General features: G+C 48.5%; 1 protein-coding gene across 2 annotated transcripts in view; it reads left to right on the top strand.

The window, feature by feature from the left end:
- The window catches only part of STRIP2 (striatin interacting protein 2), a 45,235-nt gene that overhangs the window by 8,147 nt on the left and 18,614 nt on the right, over positions 1-18,474 (top strand). The window contains exons 3-16 of one of the 2 annotated variants that reach the window (XM_066262288.1): positions 2,882-2,956; positions 4,248-4,382; positions 6,059-6,179; positions 6,970-7,038; positions 7,237-7,343; positions 8,006-8,133; positions 9,512-9,715; positions 10,893-11,128; positions 11,356-11,421; positions 12,124-12,187; positions 12,934-13,005; positions 16,467-16,541; positions 17,128-17,225; positions 17,667-17,793. In XM_066262288.1, coding sequence (XP_066118385.1) covers positions 2,882-2,956; positions 4,248-4,382; positions 6,059-6,179; positions 6,970-7,038; positions 7,237-7,343; positions 8,006-8,133; positions 9,512-9,715; positions 10,893-11,128; positions 11,356-11,421; positions 12,124-12,187; positions 12,934-13,005; positions 16,467-16,541; positions 17,128-17,225; positions 17,667-17,793 — 1,577 coding nt within the window. The remainder of the gene's footprint in view (positions 1-2,881; positions 2,957-4,247; positions 4,383-6,058; positions 6,180-6,969; positions 7,039-7,236; positions 7,344-8,005; positions 8,134-9,511; positions 9,716-10,892; positions 11,129-11,355; positions 11,422-12,123; positions 12,188-12,933; positions 13,006-16,466; positions 16,542-17,127; positions 17,226-17,666; positions 17,794-18,474) is intronic. The other variant, XM_066262289.1, reaches the window with a different exon arrangement.

Here is an 18,474-nt window from a genome sequence, read left to right on the forward strand (position 1 = left end):
ATGTTACTCGTGCTGTGAATGCCAGTTATTAATAAAGGAGCCTTGGGTGGAAGTTAAATATTCTGTCATGTGGAAGTGACACTTTGAGACATGCTTTTTCAAAGAAAAGAGACTAATATTTTTAAAGAAGTTCTTGTGAAAAAGCACAGGGAATAAATTTTGTGATGAGTGACAGAAATAGAGAACTAAGTTTAATAACCAACAAAGGATTGGAATCTGGAGTGTGTGTGTGTGTGTGTGTGTGTGTAGGGAGGGAGAGAGAAGAGAAGAAGGATAGGAAAGAATAACCCAAGTGGTCCAAAGAGAAGTGGTCAAAGACTATGAATCGAAATTCATAGGCTAGCAAATTATACAGTCAATAAATATATGAAAAGATATTCAACTACTTTGGTAAATAGGGAAAGGCAAATTAAAATTATGCAGTATTGTTTTACATTCATCAAACTACAAAACTTAAAAGCCTCGGGTTGGTGAGGGTACAGAGAAATGAGTACTTTTATACGGTGCTTGGCATGAGGGAGCAGAGTATAAAATTGGAAAGCAGTTTGGTCTTATGACCTAGCAGTCTAGATGTACACTTTAAAAAAACACTTAGGCACAAGAAAACATGTACAAAAATAGTTATTGCAGCCATTGTGGAACATGGAAAATAATTTAGCAGAGGAATGGATAAACTGTAGAATATCAATATATAGCCATTAAAATAATTGATCTATATCAATATATATATATTTTTTATTTATTTTAGCCAGAGAGGAAAAGACAAACAGGAACATCAATCTGTTCCTTTATGTTCCCTGACCGGGATCGAATCAGGAACCTCTGTGCTTTGGGACAATGCTTTAAACAACCAATCTCTCCGGCCAGGACTATATCAATATGTTTCAATGTCAATAAATGTTAAAAACATAATGTTGGTGGGGATGGGGAGAGAAACTGACAAAATACTATATACTTGCATCAAACAGCTTAAACAAATGAGTTTAAAAGATGTTTCTAGAAGTCCAGTTGCATACTTATTTGAGAGCAGTGTCAATTAAGTGAATGGATATGTTCATCATGCTGTTTTTCTTGTAAAAAGAACTATTGAAAGACACATAATAGTTTTCTTAAAAAAATAATTTATACAGTATGATAGTTACTGCCTGGATAAAAACTTTTAAAAAAGAACAGTATTGCCTGACCAGGCGTTGGTGCAGTGGATAGAGCATCGGACTGGGATGCGGAGGACCCAGGTTCGAGACCCGAGATCCCCAGCTTGAGCGCGGGCTCATCTGGTTTGAGCAAAGCTCACTAGCTTGGACCCAGGGTCGCTGGCTCGAGCAAGGGGTTACTCTGTCTGCTAAAGGCCCACGGTCAAGGCACATATGAGAAAGCAATCAATGAACAACTAAGGTGTTGCAATGAAAAACTGATGATTGATGCTTCTCATCTCTCTTCTTTCCTGTCTGTCCCTATCTATCCCTCTCTCTGACTCTTTCTCTGTCTCTGTAAAAAATAAAAATAAAAAAGAACAGTATTATCTGTTGTTTACAGGCACATACATATGCAGTAAAAGAATAAAACAGCATGTGAAGCATACACACCGACTTCATTACAGTGGAGAGGGAAAGAAGACAAGCTGGAGAAGAAGAGGGAACTTTAGATGTCTGAAGCCAGTATGACAAGTATTAATATTTGTTTAATCTGGGTAGGAGATACACAGGTGTCTTACGTGTATTCTGTATTTACCTATATATGAAAGTTCATGATCTAAAATTTAAAAATAAAAATAAGAACAAAGTTTAATACCTAAGGGAGTGCTTCCTTTTCTGACTGGGTTTGTGCTCTAGTCTTAAATATATATAAATATGCACATACACACACACACACACACACACACCTATAAGCATGGAAGAGTTTAAGATTCAGAGGAGAGACTTGCTTCTGATGACTCTGGAACTCAGAACTCAGATGACTTCCAGATGAGGTGTTTTTCACCCATTAGACAACTGGCTGGAACATAAGTGAATTTCTCTTGCTTTGTGAATTACCTAGTTCAATTTATATCAAGGGTCACAGTTAGGGAACAGGGTTTTGAGGAAATCTGTTTTATCACCTAATGATTTTGCGACTTCAATTCTTCACCCTTTATAAGGTGAGGGTTCTGGTATAGTTTTCTGGAGTGTGTATGTATGTGTTATGTGTGTCTGTATAGGGGAAAAGGGCATTTATATTTCTCATAAGCTCTCTGCATTTTGTATTGAGAGACTACTGTCAGCAAAGTTAGATTTTCCTGGGCACAGGCTGCCCTTTGGCAAGCATAGCTACTCTTTCATGGTTTGGTGTTGTCTCTGCCTAGGTGGCTGTGGGTAGGAACCTAAACTTCTATATCCTTCGAGGAAACTCAGCAGGCAGAGAATGAACTGGCTGCAACCCCAAAGAGCCATCTAACATGCTCGCCAGTCCTCACCCTGGCTCCTCGAACAGCACAAAGACCTTGCCTCTAAATTTCAGGACTGATGTTGCCCTCCTCTTCCCCTGGGACAGGGTAGTCCCAGGCTGGGTTGCCAAGCAGAGGGGCTGCAGCCCTGAGAAACAGTAGTGATAACATTAAGCCCTCCCAGCTCCAGCCCTCTTCCTGGCCTTCATCAAATGTCGAAGCCTGCCTTCTCTGCTGTAGCAGCCAGCTGGCAGGAGGAGGACAGGTTTGATGGTTTAATCACCCAGGGACACAGCAGCTATTTTTAACTGCTCCAAAAGGGAGGAAGCTGGCTCTGAGTGGAATTGGACACAGGAACGTATTGGGAGCTTGCGCTCTTTGATGCCACCTTCTCTACTCCAGACTCCTGGATAATAGGGGTCTGCTGAATGTGACTCTGCCTTGTCTTTCCTGCCATAGAATTGTATAGCTACACTGAAAACCTGGAATTCACCACTAACCGGAGGTGCTTTGAAGAAGATTTCAGGACTCAAGGTAGGCCCTGGTCAGTTGGCTCAATGGATAGAACGTCGGCCCAGCGTATGGACATCCCAGGTTCGATTCTTGGTCAGGGCACACAAGAGAAGTGACCATCTGCTTCTCTCCCCCTCTCTCTCCCTCTTCGCCTCCTGCAGCCAGTGGCTCTATTGGTTCAAGCGTTGACCTGGGCACTGAGGATAGCTCGGTTGGTCTGAGCGTTGGTTTCAGGTGCTCAGTTGATTCAAGCATCCGCCCCAGACGGGTTGCCAGGTGGACTCTGATTGGGGCGCATGTAGGAGTCTGTCTCACAACCTCCCCTCCTTTCACTTTGGAAAAAAGGACTCAAGGTGATCTCAGACCCTTATTCTTAGAGACCTGCTTTTATCTCCATGCTACCCCCGCCCCAATCTAGAAAGCACTTAACACAAATGTGATCCTTCTTTATCCCCTCCATAACCATGGCCCAAGTATGGGACCGTTTCCTCTGCCTCTAGTGGAGAGGCCATGGAATGGAGGCCAGAGGAGCCTGAGCTAGGTCCCTTTCCCTGACATAAAAGGCCAGTAGGGCAGAGGGAGGAGAGGTGGGTCTGGCCCAGTGCCCTGTTGCCTGGTAGCACCCTGTGCCTAGCCTAGTCCTTGACCTTAATGTTCAACCCCTGCTTCCAACTCTGCCGCATTCTCAATACCATCTAATAATTCCATGGGTCCACACTGTGATTCTCTCAGACTTCCATTCCCTTACTTGGTCAGTGGCTCTTCAATTTTCAACTCCACAAATGTGAATACCTGTTTTGTGCCAGAGATGTAGGGAGGTAGGGATGAAGGTGAATTTGCAGTGTCTTCAAAGAGGTTATAGTTAGATAGCAAAGGGGAAAATGTGTATATCACAAAACTAGCTCAGGCCAAGAGGAAATGGTATCATAAGAGAAGTAAAAAGTATCTTCCGGGACAGAGCTTCTGGCTGGAGCATTAGTGGGAAAGAGATGATTTTGTGTTTGATCTGGAATGATGACTAGGAATCGCATATGTAGGAAGACGGAGGGAACACCTTGAAGAAAAGGAGAGAGGCTGTGTATGGAGGATGGAGGGGATATGGAGAAAGATGAGGCTACAGAGTGCGTTCAGGCAAGAACTTTTTGGGTCCTTTATTTTTATCGTCTCTTATTTTTTCCTCAGCTAAATAAGGAAGCTTTTGAAGAGAAGAATTTGTAGGGGGCTGAGATCAGAGGTGGATACAGTATCTGGAGTTTTTCCAGGAAGGGGAGGCAGCAGTGGACACTGGATCTTTGTGGCCTTCTGTCCCCAGTGCAGAGCAAGGAGTGGCTGGAGCTGGAGGAAGATGCCCAGAAGGCCTACGTGATGCGACTCCTGGACCGGCTGGAGGTGGTCAGCAGGGAGCAGCGACTGAAGGTGGCCCGTGCTGTTCTTTACCTGGCCCAAGGTGAGTGACCACCTTTGCCAACTTTAGAGGGGTGGGAACTAGGGAGAGAAATAGTGTTATCAGGAGTAGGATGAAGCAAGTCATGCTGGGGAGAAAGGTCCCTGGCTCTCAAGCACAGATCTTGTCATGTGCTAGGAGTAATCTGGTGCCTGTGAAGGAGATGAGGAAATGGTAGCAGGTACTGTTCTGGATTCCTTGGAATCCACCTTTATCTTACCTGGCACGTCAGGATTTCTGATGGATTCTCTTTTCCTTAACCTGGGCTAGAATACTATTTGGAGACTAGCAAGAGGGTCAGGGGCCAGAGCTAACGGTGCACTACCAGCTGAGCATGGAGGCTTCTTGTATCATCTGTGGCCTGGCCCTGACTCTAAGGGAAGGCAGGGGTGTGCCACAGATGCACACGTGGACCATCTGCATTGTTTCTTGTTGCCATTTAGAAGGTTCAAGCCAAAATAGCAGCAGGAGTAGATGAGTAATTTGGAGATGGTCAGAACGCAATGAGATTAATTGAGGAAAGCTTTTCAGAAGAAACCTATTACCAGGTGTTGGAAAGAGAAATGAGATAACCTAGTTGGAATAGTAAACATAAACCCTGAGATTAAAAATAAAAGGACTATTGGCGGAACAAACTAGCTGGGAACTAAAACACTATAAAAATCATAAATGGCCTAACCAGGCGGTGGCGCAGTGGATAGAGCATCAGACTGGGATGCAGAGGACCCAGGTTCGAGACCCCGAGGTCGCCAGCTTGAGCGCAGGCTCATCTGGTTTGAGCAAAAGCTCACCAGCTTGAACCCAAGGTCGCTGGCTCCAGCAAGGGGTTACTCGGTCTGCTGAAGGCCCGCAGTCAAGGCACATATGAGAAAGCAATCAATGAACAACTAAGGTGTTGCAACGCACAGTGAAAAACTAATGATTCATGCTTCTCATCTCTCTCCATTCCTGTCTGTCTGTCCCTGTCTATCCCTCTCTCTCTGACTCACTCTCTGTCTCTGTTAAAAAAACAAAAAATCATAAATGAAGAGGAAATAGAGTGGACAAGACTGTAGCAAACAAGACAGTGTCCAACCATATCTACTGGGTCTGGTGCTATGACCAACTTCCAGGTGCCAGAACCTTCCTCTTTTTACTCGAGGGCTTTCTCTGCAGCCTACACCCGGCAGCCAGGAACGCTGGGGGATTAATGGGCTCCCCAAGTCCAGCAGCACTCAGCAGTGACTGACAGGATTAGTGAATGAATAGCCCGACCACCTCACCCCTCTTAGTAGGATGACTCTGAGTTGTGTGTTTTATAGTGTTTCCTTGACCTTCCCCCGCTCAGTCCCAGGGATAGGCTGCCCTCTCCTCCCTATCTCACTTCCCCACTTCTCCCTCTACTTATGGTTCCTGGGATCTACTCCTAAATAAATTGTACTTGAATTTTCATCTCTGGATCTATCTCTCAGGGAACTCAAACTTGAGATAGGACATTGATGAGTACATTGGACCTAGCCCTGGAGTGTGCCTTCCCTCTCCCATGCCCCCTTCCGGGAAGTTCTCGGAGGCCCTTGCCCTATATTTGTCAGCCTAATTGTTGGGAAAGGTTTTGGGAGATGGTCCTAAGATCATGGGGCAGGGTGGAAAGAACTGGGATACCCCCTCCTCAACCCCTATGGCACTGTCTGGTCCTCTAGGCTCTTTCGGGGAATGTGATTCAGAGGTCGATGTGCTACACTGGTCCAGGTACAACTGCTTCCTGCTCTATCAGATGGGGACCTTCTCGGCCTTCTTGGAGCTACTCCACATGGAAATCGAGTGAGAAGCCTTAGGGGAGGGCTGGCCTAGACAACCCCGGTCTTTAAGGGGTACCTTATGTCCTGTGCTGGTTCCCTTACTGTAGAGACATCTCTGCAGAGCTGGATCTATTCACATCTCAATCCAAAACACACTGACAGGTCCCCTTCGTTCAGCCATGCTCTCTGATGTTCTGTTCTCCTACCTGACGTTGGGTTCAATGGCTGCTTCTGCCCCCACTTAACAGCTTCAATCCTGGGCTTCAGGGGCCTATCTTGGGTGGGTTGCCTTTTTATCCAAACACCTTCTCAGCCCAGCCTAGCTCTGAAATCCATGGAGAAAACTCTTCTGGCTGAGAACATGACTCACGAGGGACTGGGCCAGTTCCTGCTATGAGCCCAATTCTTCCCTTCACAGGCTAGAGCACTAGAGGTGGCCTTATTGGCTCCATTCACTGTACTGAGTCCTCGTTTTGTCTCATGTCTATCACCAAGGAGCTTTAGATTCAGTAGAGTCTGGTTATTATTCATCAGATGTTGTTTAGCATCTGTTTTATGTCCAGCACAGTACTGGCCACCATGGGGATAACAAGAAAGTGAATATCACAGTTCCCACCCTTTCCTGTCTTCACCACAGATAGGGTATGCTGAAGTAGCAGAGGAATCCTATGGGTTCCTTTCCCTTAGGCCAATGTCGTATAACTGCATTACTGGGGAATGGCGGGTATTCATGTATGTGTGTGTGATCAGTGGGGACGCAGTGAGTAAAGAGACCTTCTGGGTTCCCATGCTCTCCCTCCTTCTCGTGGCAGCAACAGCCAGGCCTGTAGCAGTGCTCTTCGGAAACCAGCCATCTCCATTGCTGACAGCACAGAGCTCCGGTGAGTGGGCTGGCCATGGCATTGGAACCAGGGATGGTGAGCAATGAATGGGTCACTCCTTGCTCAAACCCCAGGAGCACCCAGATTACTAGAGTTGTTAACTCCATGAGGTTGGACTCCACCAGAGACCATCCCTGAGGTCTCTGGCTGTAGGCTGGGGCTACCTTGGATACCTTTATGACCCTTTTGTAACCCCAGGGTGCTGCTGAGTGTCCTGTACCTCATGGTGGAAAATATCCGCCTCGAGCGAGAAACCGACTCCCGCGGGTGGAGGACAGCCCGGGAGACCTTCCGCACTGAACTGAGTAAGAAGTAGCCCTTAAGGAAGGGTGGAGAGCGGGTGCCTGAGGTGGAGGGAAGCCCAGCATCTTCCTGAGATAGACAGGCAGCCTTTTTTTTTTTCCTTTTCTCCTTTTTTTCAAATTAACATCTTTTCTTTTAGGACAGAGATATGGCACAGCAGGTGTGAGGGCCTGCCTTGATTGCCCCTGTGTCTGTGAGCTAGGACCAGTCAAAGGTCTTCTATGCCTTAACTTCCTTGGTCGCAAATGGAGATGGGCACCCTTCTCCCATTCCATCATGAATCCCATGTGAAAAATGAGTTGAATCACCTTGAAAACTGAACTCTGTTCAAATATAAGTTGGTGTCATCAGAGAGGGATAAGATATGAAAGCCAATGGGATGTAGAACATGTTCATTAAAGTGGGAAAATGAGTTATGATCCACGAAATGCATTGAGTCCTTTAGCTAGAAAGCAAGATTTTTATTTCTGTTTCTTTTAGTTTGGTATCCACCCCAAGCTTTGGGAGCTAAGCCATTTTATCTCCATGGCCTCCCTTCCTGCCCTTGAAGGGCTTCCATCTCAGGGGTGATGAGTGCGTCCAGAATCAGGGCTGCAGGGGCAGCCTTTCGCTTCCCTCACCCTCACTCTCACTTGCCTCCCTCCACACCCTCCACACCCTCCAGGCTTCTCCATGCATAATGAGGAGCCTTTTGCTCTCCTGCTCTTCTCCATGGTCACCAAGTTCTGCAGTGGCCTGGCTCCCCACTTCCCCATAAAGAAGGTCCTGCTTCTGCTCTGGAAAGTGGTCATGGTGAGTGGCTCATTCTCCCCACTCCCATCTCATCAGATCAGCAGTGCCCCCTGCTACCTCAGTTTCTTCTGTTCTGATTCTACAAGCAGAATCTAGGCAGAAGACTAGGGCAGCTGTTAGCCAAGGAGGAGCAAAAACTCTGTCCTAGAGAAATCAGATGTTCTAGGTCTGAGCAGGTTACTTTTTTCTGTTGGATTGACAGGAGATACCACTCTATGAGTTGGGGTATCATTACATCTTTCCTTGATAGAACTGCTGTTTTGTGGAAAGAACACTGGCTAAGAGTTGGGAGATCTGGTTTCTGCTCATACCGACAAGCTTGGGCAATTCTCTGTTCCTCAATTTCTCTAGCTATAAAATGTGGGGATTAGTGCCCTGCCCTCCATCCAGATAAAGGATTTGCTTTTTTTTTTTTAAAAAAATGGCCCTGGCCAGTTGGCTCAGTGGTAGAGCATTGGCCTGGCATGTGGATGTCCTGAGTTTGATTCCCAGTCAGGGCACACAGGAGAAGCAACCCTCTGTTTCTCCACCCCTCCCACCCCCTTTTCTCTCTCTCTCTCTTTCTCTTTCTTTTTTCCCCTCCCACAGCAATGGCTCAGTTGGTTCTAGCAAGTTGGCCTTGTACGCTGGCGATGGCTCCATAGCCTTTGCCTCAAGTGCTAAAAAAAAAATGGCTCCATTCCTGAGCAATGGAGCAACATCCCCAGATGGACAGAGCATCACCCCATAGGGGGCTTGCCAGGTGGATCCTGGTTGGGGCTCATGCAGGAGTCTGTCTCTCTGCCTCCCTTCCTCTCACTAAAAATGGAAAGAAAAAAAAAAATGAGGCCCTGATAATTGTACGGTTGTAGTTTTGTTATAGATTATTGAGCCTGATGTTACAGATTATTGAGCCTGATCCTTCCTTTCTCTGGTCCCCACCCCATGGGGCTGGCTGAACAACATACCTTCCAGGGCAGGCTTCACAGGGGACACTGTCTCTTAGAGTTCCCTGAATTCAAGAGGCAGTTAGTTCCCTCTGTGACCACAGAGGAAATCGAGAGACTGGGGTTTACCATCTGGATGTGTTCCTTAAAGAAGGAGATACATTTTCCCGTGTTTTTCAGTAGGGGTCCCTAAGAGTCCCTTTCCTAATTTCTGGTGGTACTTCCAGTCCTGGGTCAGTAGGTAATGCTTTATCCTAACCCGAGTTCCTCAGACTGGGCTAGTCACCGCATTTGCCCCTTCCTGTTTTATTACTTCCTAATTAGGGACGGGGCCCAAGGGGGACTGGAGAGTGTGGCTGCGCCTCTCCGTCCATGCTTTCCTGACCTTGCCCTCTGACTTCCTTCCCTTCCTCTCTCTTCTCTGCCCCTTTCCACCCCTTTCCACCCCTTAGTTTACCCTCGGTGGATTTGAGCATCTTCAGGCTCTCAAAGTACAGAAGCGGGCAGAACTGGGCCTGCTGCCCCTGGCTGAGGACAGCATCCAGGTGGTGAAGAGCATGCGCGCCGCCTCCCCGCCCTCTTATACGCTCGACCTGGGCGAGTCTCAGCTGGCACCACCGCCCTCCAAGTTGCGAGGCCGCCGTGGTTCTCGAAGGGTATGGACTAAAGCAGACAATGGTGTTGTGACACTTTGTGTCCAAAAATGAAGATTCTAAGCTACTCTGGATGTGCTAGGAAAGGACAGTGAATGGCCCGGCTCATCCTGCCCCTGGTTGGCCCCGTGACCAACCTGAAACCTGGGGTCTGTGCTTTGGCCTCTCTCCCCCAGCCCGACAGACCTGTCATGAAGCAGCATTGTGATATCTAGCTACAGGGTCATTGGCCTGGGTCTCAGGGCCTGAAGTCCCTTATCATCCTGTACAAGAGTTAGGTTAGGGAATGATCTTGGGGTTAGGGACCCAGGGCACTGGAACAGGGCTCCCAGGAAATCTGTGTGCCTGGGGGTGAGGCACTTAGCATTTTCTCAGCAGCAAGAAGGTTGACTCTGAGTCAGTCATGCTCTTGTCTGGCTCTGGAATGAGCAGCTCACATTTGGGAGATGACAGGTTAAGGTCTAGGTGTATTTTGCATCTCTGGAAAGGTCAAAATGACAAGTGGCACTGAGACCCCTGGCCATACTCCCATGAACTAACCTGCCTGGTCTCACCCACTGCAGTCGTCCTCACTGGTCTAGCTGACATTGTCTTCAGTGAGGTTTTTTTTTTTAACCTTTATTTTTCATTTTATAAAGTAATGCTTACTCATTATAGAAAATTTGGGACAAATATAAAATGAGAAGGAAGAAAAATATCACCCACAATCTTAACAACCAGAGGCAGTGACTGTTAACTTTTTGGCCTATTTCTGTCCAATCTTTCTCTTTCTGTGACAAGATTTAAAATTCCACACTTGCTTCCCTCTGCGTGGAAGCAAGCTTCTGTCCTCTTCTTCCTCACCAGCCAGCTGGTGTGTGCTCACAGAAGGCAGAGTAATTGAATGTTCACCTAAGCAGAGCATAATTAGGAAGGAAAGCACTGGTTTAAAAAGGAGAAAAAAAAAGGCACCAGTTCATGTATGCTCTGTTCCCTGTCTGTTGGCATGGTTGTCTGAGAGCTGCTTGTCCTGGGATTGGGCCTGGTGGGGACAGGAGGGTTGAGGTGGGAAGGGGATATTCTCACAGAAGCTGAGTTCTTGGTCCATGTTCCCTGAGGTCTGACAGGCTGTGGGAAGGGGTGGCCGCAGACGAGGATGCCCAGGGTGAGATCAATGCATCCCTTCCTCCCCCACCCACAGCAACTCCTCACGAAGCAGGACAGCCTGGACATTTACAATGAAAGAGACCTCTTTAAGACCGAGGAGCCAGCTGCAGAGGAGGAAGAGGAGTCTGCTGGCGATGGAGAGCGGACCTTGGATGGAGAGTTAGACCTGCTAGAGCAGGACCCTCTGGTGCCTCCTCCCCCCTCGCAGGCACCCCTCTCTGCCGAGCGGGTAGCTTTTCCCAAGGGCCTACCCTGGGCCCCAAAGGTCAGGTATGTTTGATAGAATCAGGGGCCCCAGCTCCAGGGTGGAGTGGTCCATGTATTCACAACACACTGGTCTGGAGTCGGAACTCCTAAGTTTGGAGTTCTTTCTGTTGGCTGCTCCCTCCCCTGCACTGCTCCAATCTTCCAGTTGGAGGGGTCAGAGCCCGGAAAGGTTCTCTCAAGGTTTGCTTTCTTTCCCTTCTTTGGGGCTCATCTCTCCACCATCCTCTCAGACAGAAGGATATTGAGCACTTCTTGGAGCTAAGCAGGAACAAGTTCATCGGATTCACTCTGGGGCAGTAAGTGACTGAATGATCAGCATGGCTATAGAGTGGTTCTTATGGGGCCAGAAGCATGGTGGCTTGGAAGGAGAGATTTTGCCCATTAGCCATGATGCAACCTAGAGCTACTAGGCCATCTGGCAACTCCCAGTAACTACTCTGGATTATTTCCATGGAATTCTTCCTTCCGTTTTCCTAGAAGAATTTTTATGTTCCTAGCCAATATAGGATCTTGAACAACAAGTCATATCCCTCTTGGGCTTCAATTTCCTCATGAGAGTGTTGGATTAAATGAGGTTCTTCCTGCCCTGAGAGGCCAGAATTCTATGAAGAAGGGACATGGTCAGAATAGATCCAATCTTCCACCATCACCCCACCCTCATGAATCCTTCCCACTGACCTCTCCAAAACCTGAGAAGGCTTTGTTACTGGTGTTTTACTGTCAAAAGTGCCATTGGGCTTCATGCCCTCTTAAATAGGAACCTACTATTCCCAAACAAAGTAATTCCTCAAAGACTACGCAAAAATCCTAATTTGGGGGAACATTTCTGTGTACCATTCTTTCTGTGTCCTAAAGCAATGATGGGGGATCCGGAATCTTGCAAAGAAAAATCTAGGGTGCCCGGTGTTGAAAGTGGCGTGGTCTGTGTGACTCCAGGGGGTATCAGTAGTTCTCTGTACTACTGAAGCTTATAAACTGGTGTATCTTGCATTTCTCAGGGACACGGACACCTTGGTTGGATTACCCAGGCCCATCCACGAGAGTGTGAAGACCCTAAAGCAGGTGATGGGGGTGGGCACTCAGTCTTCAGGGGTAGAGAGCCATAAAGGCAAGTTGGGTCCTGGTACTGGGTGGGGCTCTTCTACCAGATGCATTCTGAATCTATTATTCTACATTTTCCTGAAAGCACTTTGGCCAAAGAGGAAGAAATTGGATCTCTCCCAACTTAACCAGTTTCCTACATTCATAGATGAAAAGGTTCTTTTTTCCTCTCATTCCTTTTCTCTCCTCCCACCTTTCTCTCTCTCTTTCTCCATTCCTCACTTCCTTTCCTCTCACTTCTCTCCTTGTAGAGCCACTAACCTCCAAAGGCCCAGGACTGAGTTGCAGGCTACCTCAGCATCTAAAGTGTATGTGAGCACAAAGACCAAGAGTAGCCATCTCTTGCACAAACCTTGACTCCTTCCTACCCCATCAGCATCACTCTATACACACACACACATGCAGCAGAACCCACAGGGCAGCGGTCCAGGGGCAAGAGCCTGTCCCTGGCTTCCCCTTGCATTTGGGTTGAAGGTCAGTGCTGGTCTTTGACATATTAGAAACAGAAACAGTGTATATGGAACACTGTGCTCAGTGTTAATGATGCAAAGGTGAATGTGACTCCGGCCTGCAGAGAGTTCATGGCCAATATGGGATGATAGACCCATAAACACGAAGTTTCCTTGAGTCATTGAGGCAGTTAAGCAAGAGGCTGGTTCACATGTGACCGAGGCCTTCAGCCCCTGTTGATGTCTTATCTTCCCCAGCACAAATACATCTCCATCGCAGATGTTCAGATCAAGAATGAGGAGGAGCTGGAGAAGTGCCCCATGTCATTGGTGAGTCAGAGGGTCCTGCACAGGGAGAGGACAGGGGGGAGTCTGTCTACCATGCTGTCACAGAGCACGTGTGCCTGTTAGAACCTCTGACTGTGTGCCGGGCAAGGCATGGTCCCTAATTTCAAGACCTGTTAAAGCAAGAGAAAAAAGATGAATAATTAAGCAAACAAGACTATCATAGAGTAAGCGATAGAATGAAAAAAATTTAAATAGAATTACATGATAGACACATAGTAGATTACTTTAGATTGGGCACTGAAGTAGGTAGACCTCTGGAAAGGTGACAGTTAAGCCAGGATATGAGGTACAAGAAGGAGCTGCCATAGGAACATCAGGGGAAAGAGCATTTCAAGCAGGGGGAGCAGCCTTAACAAGGTGAGAGCAAGCTCAGAGTATTAGAGATAGTGCACAAAGCCAACTGGAACACAGAGGAGGGGTGGGCTTGTGGGAGATGGAATCAGAGAGGTGGTCTGGACCTACTGTATGCGGGACCTGTGAGCCAGGACAGGGAGCCTAAAGTTGATTCACAGCACAAAGGGAAGTCGAGATTTTAAATAGGGGAGTGACATCATCTGATTTATCTTTTTTTTTTTTTTGTATTTTTCTGAAGTTGGAAATGGGGAGGCAGTCAGACAGACTCCCGCATGTGCCCAACTGGGATCTACCCACATACCCACCAGGGGGTGATGCTCTGCCCATCTGGGGCATCACTCTATTGCAACCAGAGCCATTCTAGCACCTGAGGCAGAGGCCATAGAGCCATCCTCAGCACCTGGGCCAACTTTGCTCCAATGGAGCCTTGGCTGTGGGAGGGGAAGAGAGAGACAAGAAGGAGAGGGGGAGGGGTGGAGAAGCAGATGGGTGCTTCTCCTGTGTGCCCTGGCCGGGAATCGAACCCGGGACTCCTGCACGCCAGGCTGACGCTCTACCACTGAGCCAACCGGCCAAGGCTGATTTATCTTTTTAAAAAACATTGGCTGTTGTGCACGGATTGGACCAGGAAAGGGTGGAAGCGGGGACCAATTAGAAAGCTGCTACAATCAATAGCCAAGATGAGAGATGATGGTGACTTGTACTGGGGGAGCAGTTGCAGAGCTGGGGAGGAGAGGATGGATTTGGGTTGTATTTGGGAAATGCAACTGACAAGAGTTGCCATTCAGTTGGGTGTGGCTAGAGAGGCAAAAAGAGGAATCAAGAATAAGTACCATTTGCCAAGATGGGAGTTCTGTTTTATCAAGAGTTCTATTTTGGTCATAGTAAGTTTTAAATATCCATGGGACACCCATGAGGAGCAGCCAGGCAATTAGCTCTGTGGGTCTGGAGTTCTAGAGAGAGGGCTGGCCTATAGCAATGAGTTTGGGAGCTGTTGACCTTTGTACAGTGTTGAAGGCCATAGATCTAGCTGAGCTAACCCAGGAGGCAGTAGAGATGGACAAGAGGACTGAACTCAGGTCAAAGTACCAGTATGTTGAGTCAGGAAAGGAGCCAGCAAAGAAGAGCCAGAAAACCACTCAGGGAGGTGGGAGGAAACCCAGGATATTGTGACACCAGAAAAGTTAAGACAAGAAAGTCTTTCAGGAAGAAGGGAGTGATCATCTGTGTCAAATGCTGTTGATAAATGGAGCATGATAAGAGGTGCCTGCTGAATTTGGCAACATGAAGAAGGCTGACAGCCTTGAAAAGAGCACCTCGAGTGAAGTGGCAGGGCCAGAAGCCGAGCTGGTGTGTTGAAAAAGCAGTGTAGTGGAAGGAGGCAGTCGACACAGGCAACATGGAAGTTTTGTTGAGAGGCAAATGGAAAAGATATGGTAGCTGACAGAGGATGTGAGCCCAAGGGCAAGTGTTTCGTAGCTAGGCGATACTAGAGTATGTATATGTCCTAAAAGAGGATCCAGGAAAGAGGGATATTGTACTTGAGACCGGAAAAGAGTGTGAGAGTCTAAGCACAAGTGGAGGGTTGGCCTTTAATAGGAGTACAGGTAGTTGATCCTTCGTGGCAATGAGAAGATGAGGGTGTGCCTGTCTAATTGCTTCCGTTTCCTCCATGAAGTGTGAGGCAGGGTTAGCATTTGTTGAGAGGCTGTGGGCAAGGGGATTGGTTTGAGAAGGGGGAGGAGGTATGAAATTGGCCTTTTGGAGAGCAAGAAGGCAAGCAGGCAGGATTGCCAGGCTCTTGTGAATGCCCACTTAAGACCCTTGCTTATTTAAGCAGCAGCTGAGTTGTGTGGGTTGAAAGGGGGCTTAGTTACTCCTCTCTGCCTCAGGTCCTCATGTCAATGACCCTTGCTCTACAAGAGAGGGATGGTGGGCAAGGAAGGGCTGCATTGGCCAAAGATGACAGTGGCCTGAGTAGCCCCTTGAGCACTGGAGGCCTGTGTCTCCCTACTCTGATAAAAAAGCTTAGATGAGGTCATTAAAAGGACAAAGAAAGGCCCTGGCCAGTTGGCTCAATGGTAGAGCATCAACCTGGCATGTGGAAGTCCTGGGTTCAATTTCTGGTCAGGGCACACAGGAGATGTGCCCATCTGCTTCTCCTCCCCCTCCCCTACCTATCTGCTTCTCCTCCCCCTCCCCCACCTTCTTCTCCCACAGCCATGGCTTGATTGATTCAAGTGTGTGGGTCCCAGGCACTGAGGATGGCTCCATGGAGCCTTTGCTTCAGGCACTAAAAATAGCTTGGTTCTAAGCTTGGGCCCCAGAGAGGCAGAACATCAGCCCCAGATGGGGATTGCCAGATGGATCCCAGTCAGGGCACATGCGGAATCTGTCTCTCTATCTCCCCTGCTTCCACTTAAATTAATTAATTAATTAAATAAAAATTTAAAACAATAAAAGGACGAAGAAAGTTCTTTATGAGGAGGCTGGTCAGAAAGGAAAAAGGAACTGTTGTAGGGGCTAAAGAAAATGATTTTCCAGCGAATACCCCTTCCTGCCTCTCCAGGCCGCAGGTTACCCAGCTCCCTTATTAACCCTCTCTTGTTGAGTCACCTGCATCTCATTCCTGGCTTCTGAGCCTTCCAGCGTTCTCAGATAGCCTCAGCTGACGCCATGGGAAGTGCCTCTGTGTGAGCTGTCTGTTCCCACTGTCCCAGGTATACCTGCAGCCAGAGCTAAGTTCATATGCGGTCAGCAAAGCAGTGGTCTGAGCCATCTCCTAGTTGGCAATTCTGACTCCTGATGTGACATGGGAAGGAGAATTCTGATTGACTCCGGGTAACGTGGAAATCAGAATTATAGATTGCTAGGGCTGGAAGAGCCCTCCGAGGTCACCCAGACCAGCAGCGCACTGATCTATAGAGAGACTACTCAAGGTCCTATAATGAGACATCAACACAGCTAGGATAGGAACCTACATCTGACTCCCAGTCTGGTGCTCTTTTCATGCCACCCTTCACAACCAAGAAAACATAGCCTTTGGCCACCTAGGCAATGGCCTGGACCAGCTGTGTTTCCTGCCACAGGGGGAAGAGGTGGTACCAGAGACGCCGTGTGAAATCCTCTACCAGGGCATGCTGTACAGCCTCCCCCAGTACATGGTAAGGAGACGGCAGGGCCAGAGCCGCCCTTCTTTGCTTCATGGAAGACACAGCTGAGAGCCCTTCCAAGCTGAGCTGTCCCTCCTGTCAGCTTGTTCCCTGAGCTTGCACCCCTCCGGCGAGGCTTCCTCTAACACATCAGAATTCTGAGATGTCCTCAGGGCCCTGCAGGAGGGAGGAGGACTTGGTGTACTCCTAGCCCCTCTGAGATCTGCTCTGGTCTGTCTTGTCCTGGATGGCCTCGGGCTGAGAATGGCGAGGGTGCTGGTTCAGGGTGAGAGGAAGGAGGAGGGCGGACGAAGGGAGATGTTGCTTATACCTCCCACTTCATTTCTAGGCGTTGCCCCCTCTCACTTTGCCTTTGCTGCTTCTGTTTCCGCTTTGTAAAGAGCAGGCTGCTGAGCCTCACGGCAGGCCTCTCAGACTGGGCACCCGGTTGCCCCTCTGGAGGCCGAGAAGATCTGGGCATTGAGGGAAGGACTTGGAAGGAGGCTTCAAAACACTTCTCATCGGGCCGCTGCGGTGTGAAGAACAGCTTTCTTGAATGAGATGGACCAGGATAGATTTCTCATTTTCTACTTTCCAGATTGCTCTGCTTAAGATCCTGCTGGCAGCAGCCCCCACCTCCAAGGCTAAGACAGACTCGATCAATATCCTGGCTGACGTCCTGCCCGAGGAGATGCCGTGAGTGATTCCCCGGGGGCTGCAGCTGCCTCTGAGCTGTCCTGTCCCCGGGGTCTGTCTGGTCCCCACCCCAGCTTGTTAACATCGGGATTGTCACCAAAGAGATCTCCTTCTCCCCCACAGTCGCCCCTTTCCACTGCAGTGGTCTGTGCTGTGTTCTTCTTAGTGCAGACTTGAGGGTCTGGAGCACGGTCTCAGTGCCAGTGATGGCTGCACAGGTGTGTGGGTGGGCATTGCCAGGGGGGAGCGAGAAACAGAGCAGAGGAGCTTGTCCCCAGACAGGCTTGTAAGCGGGAACTCTGGGGGTCCCTAGCACGGAAGTGCAGGCTTCCCAAGTCCCGGCTCTCTTGTGTATGTTGTATCTGACCCCCGAATGCCTGGGTCTACGTTAGAGCTCTCTCATGCCCCCATCTGTACTGACCCCTGCTGTCCTCATTGTAGCATCACTGTTCTCCAGAGCATGAAGTTGGGCATCGATGTGAACAGGCACAAGGAGATCATTGTAAAGAGCATCTCTGCCCTGCTTCTGCTCCTCCTCAAACACTTCAAGCTGAACCACATCTACCAGGTGAGCGACTAGAAGGGCTGCCCTGCAGTCCCTGGTGTTCTCCCGGGCTCCCAGAGAGGGACTCCAGGGTCCTGGGAGGCCAGCTGAGCACCTTTCAGCCTTTCCTTTCTCTCACTCAGGGACTCCAGATACCTGCTGCACAAGCTTGGGGTGGGGGCATGGTGCGGGATGTGGGGAACTGTCCTAGAAAGGTGTAGATGTCTGTGGGTAATGTGGGTAGGGGGTAGGAACCTCTAGCTTCTTGGCAATATGCCCAGCCAGCCTTGAAACAACTGAGGACAGGAGTCAAGCATTCTGCAGAAATGGGGGGGGGGGGGGGTTTAGCACATTAAGCATAGTTTTCTATATGTGAAGCACTTTTTCAACATTGGAGATATAATTGTGAATAAGGCACAGTTTTGGTTCCTAAGGGCTTAGAGGTCTTGTGAAGGATGCAGATACATAAAGATCCAATTGCAGAGTGGTAAGTACTGGCATACAGGTAAGCACTGGCTGGCATGGAAATGCCTAATCCGGCCCGAGGTGGAGAAGTAGCTTCTAACCTGAGTCCTGGAGAGATGGTAGCAACGATGGGGGAGTTGTCAGGGAAAGAGGACAGGAAGCAATTCAAGCAGAAAAGCTAATTTGTGAAAGGCCAGAAGGGAGAGAGCAGAGTCACTTTGGAAACTGATTGCATGTTGC

Source organism: Saccopteryx bilineata, chromosome 2 (genome assembly GCF_036850765.1).
Source record: "Saccopteryx bilineata isolate mSacBil1 chromosome 2, mSacBil1_pri_phased_curated, whole genome shotgun sequence".
NCBI classification, from domain to species: Eukaryota; Metazoa; Chordata; class Mammalia; order Chiroptera; family Emballonuridae; genus Saccopteryx; species Saccopteryx bilineata.